We start from the raw sequence: 6,000 nt of genomic DNA on the forward strand, positions 1-6,000 counted from the left end.
CTGGCTTCCCTCTGCTTTCCATGGCTAGCCATTTGAACAAGTTCCTGATTCCATTCCAGAATCTCACTCTACTTCGAGTTCACTTCTGCCTTGGCAAGTCTCTGAATAACTCCATGTACCATATCTGATGTAATGAAGAAGTACCCAGCATACTGCCAAGTAAATTTATTGATTTCCTCAGAGAAAGGTCTCAATCAGAAAGCAGTTCAATAGCTCAGCTGAAAATAATAATTAGGTTCTTTTCCCCTTGATTATATGACCCTTTGAATGTAAGCATCAGGGGCCTTGATTTCTGATTCTGTCAAGAAAGGGAGGAAAGCAAGGCATCTGTTTCTCTTTAGATTTCTTTATACTACTCCTCTAACCTTTTACCCAGAGAAAGCAATGGCACCCCACTCCAGTACTCTTGCCCGGCATATCCCATGGATGGAGGAGCCTGCTAGGCTGCAGTCCATGGGGTCATGAAGAGTCGGACACGACTGAGCGACTTCACTTTCACTTTTCACTTTCATGCACTGGAGAAGGAAATGGCAACCCCCTCCAGTATTCTTGCCTGGAGAATCCAGGGACGGGGGAGTATGGTGGGCTGCCGTCTACGGGGTCGCACAGAGTCGGACACGACTGAAGCGACTTAGCAGCAGCAGCAGAAGCAACCTTTTACCCTTTTAGCTCTCCATCTTCCCTGAAATCTATGAATGGTACCTGAGTGAACCACCAAATGTTTTCGAAGACTAGAATACTCAGCAAAGGAACGGCCACATCCTTGGGCTTCACAAAGGAAAGGCTTCTCTCCTAGAGACAGAAAATGAGATAAAGACTCAGTCTTTTGATGAAATGACTTTTATTCTCTTTTCCCACCAATCTTTTCCTGTTTTCAATCACTTACTCTGATTTATTGAATTCATGCTATATATTTCAACTGGACTATCCAGCAGGTATCACCTCTCAGTGATCTTCTGGTACACAGCTCCACCCTGCCACCCTCCTTTTCTTTAGAGTGGCTGCCTCTGAACATAATACCTCCTTCTCCCTCCTCATGGACTGAGCCCCAGCTGCACTGAACCACCTTCTTACGTGATCCTATCCCTTCTGAGAAAAATCAAGAAAACAGTGTATATGCTCTCAGAATTTTTACCTTACATCAATTCTTTAAGATTCGGTTTTAAGATTAAGAATACGTATTTTTAAAGCTTATAAAATAGGTATTACACAATCCCATCTTATAAAAACAATTGTCTAGTCAGAGATATACAGAAAAACCTGTTACAATATGTTAACAGTAGTTATATCACAATAGTGGTATTACGGTTTATTTTCTCCTTTGTGCTTTTCTGTAATTCTCATTTTCTACATTATTGTTATTTTTAAAATGAAAGATGCATGGTGAAAACTGAAGCCTGACAGTATTATTGACTTTCTGGCTCTGATACTGCACTATGGTTACACGGCACTTTGGGCAGAAGCTGGGTGAAGCACAAATAGAATCCTTTGTACTTTTTTTGTGACTCTTCATGAATCTATAAATATTTCAAAATAAAAAATGAAAAAAATCAGAGATGCAGTCTATATTTCCCAACGGTCACAACCTAGTGAGAAATAAACATATTCATAAATAACTTTAATATAAATTTCTTTATAAAAAACTGCTTATGTGTATTTATAATGGGAAGAAATTCCTACTGTGGTTAAATTTTTTTAAAAAGCTGAATTTAAGTTGCTCTTAAAAAGTGACAAGGATGAAAGGAAATTTCAGGACAAGAACTAGTATGAGCACAGCCTTGAAATGAGAGTGCCAGAGCAAGTTCAGAAAATGATAAGTGTGAAGTAAGTGTGTGTGTGTATATATATATATATTGGTCTTTGCCCCTGGTTCCTGACACAAAGCTCTTAAACGCTTGTACACAGGGGTGCTATAATTTTTTGTTCTAACATTTAGTCTTGGATCCCAGCTCCTAATGCAGAGCTCCTAAACCCCTTGTAATTTTTTCAGTGATAACACCACTAGGATAATCTGCTCTTCTAATATTTGGTCTTTGATCATGATTCCTGACACAGAGTTCCTAACCCCTTGGAATTTCCTAGGTGATAGGAATGTATTTTGTTCTAATGAGATGACTCTTGGTGGGCTCCTGGATGAGGGCTAATCACCAGATTAGAAGCTTGGAAATTTCAGCTCCACCCCCAGTTTTCAGAGAGGAGAGACAGCCTGGAAATGGGTTAATGATGAATCATGCCTACGTGATGAAACCTCCATAAAATTCCCAAAAGTACAGAGTTCAGAGAGCCTCTGGGCTGGTGAACAGGTCTATGTGCCAAGAAAGTGGCATACCCCAACTCCACAGGGACAGAAGCCCCTATGCTTGGGACTCTTCTGGACTTCACCCTCATGCATCTCTTTATCTGGCAACTCATCTGTATCCTTTATCATATCCTTTATTACTTAATAAACTGGTAACACGTTTCCCTGATTTCTGTGAGCTGTTCTAGCAAATAATCAAATCCCTAGTAGGGGAGGAGGTTGTCATGGGAACCTCCAACTGGTAGCCAAGTCAGACTGAGGTTGAAACTGACATCTGAAGTAAGTGGCAGTCTTGTGAGGCTGAGCATGTGAGATCTGACGCTATCTTCAGATAGTGTCAGAATTCAGTTGTTCAATTGTAGACACCCAGCTGGTGTTGCAGAGAACTGCTTGGTTTAGGAAAACACATCTGGTATCAGAACTGTTATGAGTGTGACAGTGTGAGAGAGTAAAGGAGAAACATGGAAACTCAGCAAGTAAGGCTGGCATGGTGACAAGACAGGAGCTGGGCCTTGATGGAGGAAGGAGCACAGCTCTAGACTGCACTGTTCTTTCAGACTGTACCACACAGTTTAAGGCTTATGATTTCCCAGTGGTCTGTAACTTTCTGGAAAGCATATCTGTATACTCACACTAACCTCAGAATGCTATGCACTCCAAAAGTTGCCAAATGAGTAAAAAATATATTCATATATATGATAGAATGTCAGGAAAACAGAAAATTCCAGCTAATAAATAAGGTTAAATGTTTAACAAGATGAACTCAAGAACCTTAGAAAAAAAGGATTTCAAAAACGATTCACCAGAATCTAGTGGCACAAATCTCTTCATCAAGCTGGCTTAGGTGAGATGGCCTTCCTGTTCAGAAACTGAATGGATGGTGATTTTGCTGAGATAAAGAAGACTGGAGGTTCAAGAGACATTGTTGCAGAATGGTTAGAGAGCACGAGCCAGTTAATCCTGAGTCCCAGTCTTGCCATGACCACTTATCAGTATAGGGAAAATATTTAAAATCTCTGAGAATGAGTTTTTTTAAAATCTATAAAATTAACATAATACAACCTCAAAAGATTACTTTGAGGATTCGATGAAAAGATACAAGTTAAATATATTAAGCATAGTGCCTGGTACACAGCAGTCTCCCCGGTAAACCACTAAAACTGGCAGCTTTAATTACTACTGTTACTACTAAAAAAGAGTTGAAGTCAATTCTGACATCTGAGATAAAATGCATTGTCAGCACTTAAAAATAAAATACTTGGAAGAGCTCTGGGGTCATACCAGAATTCAAATCCCAGCTCTACCATTTCCGAGCTGCATAATATTGGACGAGTTCCTTAACTCTCTATCCTTCTGTGTCTCCATCAATAAACACAATATCTAAAGCATGAAGGTACCTTGAAAATTAAATAAGACAATGTGTATGTGCTTGGTACACATTAAATTGCCTCAACAAATGCTAATTTTTATTACTATGCTAATTATTGAGATTCAGATCTGTGAGGCATCCAGGAAGAAATTATTAAATTGAAGCCTGAGACTGCAAAGAGACCATATCGAGTAAAATGGGAGAAACTCAAAATTCTAAAATTGGTACACAACTGGATTAACAAGGGAGAGCTAGCAAGAGTCAAAATGAAGAGAGAAAATCAGGTCACACACTGAATAAATGATGTTCAGTTTTATCAAATGCTACAAAGATGAGAGGCACAAGGATAAAGAGGTTACTGAATTTAATAAGGCATAGTGAATTCTACTTTCCTTAGCTATTCAGCTAGATGTTTTTCTTGTTCTTTTATTCAAACTGCTTTCTTGGAGCAAGAATAGTTTATCCTTTCAAGAACAAGCTGAGAACAGAGCTATTCTTTCCTAAAACATATCCCAGTGGTAATGTCAATCTAGAGGAAATCCCCAGAACACATGTGGCTTCACCTTGGCTTTCACTTTCTAAATGGCATTTATTTGTACCTGCTGTCATTTTAGCAAGGCAAGAATAAACAAGGAAGAGAAAGAGAAGACAGCAAGAAAGTATCAAGAAAGTGGGAAGAATAGTTACACATCCTATGGTAGTAGTTTAAGTTCAATGATTAAGCTCTGGCAAGACAGTTAGCACAGGTTGGTCAAGGGGTTTGGAAAGTCACCCTTAAACTTTTAGATTAAGAAATCAGGTATCTTTATTCTGCTCCTTTGATATTAACATGCTGCTTGCCCCAGAACAAGGCCCTTCTCCATTCTGTTTCTCAGGCTGTGAGGTTCTAACAAAAAAGTTAACTCAAAGTCAGGGATTAATCTTAGCTTTTCTTTTTCCCCTCACCTTACCCCAGTTAGTGCCTAAAATAGGATCTGTGTGGTTTGTGTAACTCAATAAATGTTAATGACCAAAATTAAAACTGTGTAATATTCAAGGATATCTGGAAAGACTCACTTCTGTCCAAATCTCATCAAATCATTGTTATTAGAGAAGGCTTTATATCCCCTTTCTGTTTAAGGCTACTAGAGGCAGAAATCAAACTGTTCATTCTCACGAAGAAGTGCCCTGAGGCATCTGAAAAAAAGAAATTTCATCTTCAGAGTGCTAGCAACAACCCCAATCTTCACCTACTAAGGACAGCCAGCAAGCGCTGAGCCAAGCAGCAGACGGCCTGCGGGAGTGCTGAGGTTGCACACACCTGTGTGGATGCGCAGGTGGTTCTTCAGGTTTCCAGCTGTAGTGAACTGCTTACCACAGTTGGACTCAGGGCACACAAAGGGCTTCTCCCCATTGTGGGTTCTCATGTGCACCTTCAGCCTCTGTAGTACATAGAAGCTTTTCCCACAACCTGCTGCAGGGCAGATAAAGGAGCGGTCGTTTCTGGCGGGAAAAAAATCAAGTAAGCAACAAAGCCTGAAAGTCAAAGCTCCTATTGACTCTCAAAACAGATAGTAAATCCCAAATCTGGATGTATGAGAATCACTTTAAGTTTGTTAAAACTACAGATGCCCTACTTCTTGAAAACATTGATTTACAGGTTCAGAGTAGAGTTTAAGCTTATGTGTTATTAAGTTCTTCAAGAAATTATGTTTTATGATGAGATCTTGAGAACTCTTGCTCTAAAACATTTAGGTGACAAATGTCTTATTAAATATTTGTCAAAAACAAGGTAAATGAGACAATGCAAATGTCTCTATTAAAGAACAAAAGACATCTTAACCACAAGTGAGCTGGAGCCCCTGTTTTCCTTTAATCTGTCAAGTGGGGGGATTTCTGTCAAGTTCCTTCAGAAACATCAACATTCCTGAGTTCCAAATATGGAATTTCGAGTTTGCTCACCGATGAGTTTTGAGGTGGTACTTAAAGTGAGCAGGCCACACAAATGTCCGGTCACAGCCTTCAACTGTACACTTGAGCTTCTTCTCCATTTGAGGAAGGGGCCCAGAATCTTTGGGTTGCCCATCACCAGAACCAAGGTGGACATTTTCTCCTGTAACAGAGTCACATATTTGTAATCCAGGGAAGGATTCTGCTCAGATACTTTGGTTCAAACAATAAAACCACTGCTAGTGATCATTAATCACTTATCTACCTTCACCTTCCCCAGAAATCTTTGTATAATCAATTAACAATAGAAAGTGATTGTGCTCTGCATCCTCAGCCCCTTACTTACTCCACAGAACTACCAAATGCAATGAGACTAGGCCTCTTTGACAAACATAAGAATTAT

General features: G+C 39.6%; 1 protein-coding gene across 4 annotated transcripts in view; it reads right to left on the reverse strand.

Annotated features, from left to right (window-relative positions):
* The window catches only part of ZNF410 (zinc finger protein 410), a 43,083-nt gene that overhangs the window by 10,031 nt on the left and 27,052 nt on the right, over window positions 1-6,000 (reverse strand). For all 4 annotated transcript variants that reach the window (XM_010855775.1, XM_010855776.1, XM_010855777.1 and 1 more), the window contains 3 exons: window positions 5,610-5,760; window positions 4,969-5,150; window positions 703-792 (listed from right to left, as the gene is read on the reverse strand). In XM_010855775.1, coding sequence (XP_010854077.1) covers window positions 703-792; window positions 4,969-5,150; window positions 5,610-5,760 — 423 coding nt within the window. The remainder of the gene's footprint in view (window positions 1-702; window positions 793-4,968; window positions 5,151-5,609; window positions 5,761-6,000) is intronic.

Source organism: Bison bison, unplaced genomic scaffold (assembly GCF_000754665.1).
Source record: "Bison bison bison isolate TAMUID 2011002044 unplaced genomic scaffold, Bison_UMD1.0 scf7180017864368, whole genome shotgun sequence".
Classification (NCBI taxonomy): domain Eukaryota; kingdom Metazoa; phylum Chordata; class Mammalia; order Artiodactyla; family Bovidae; genus Bison; species Bison bison.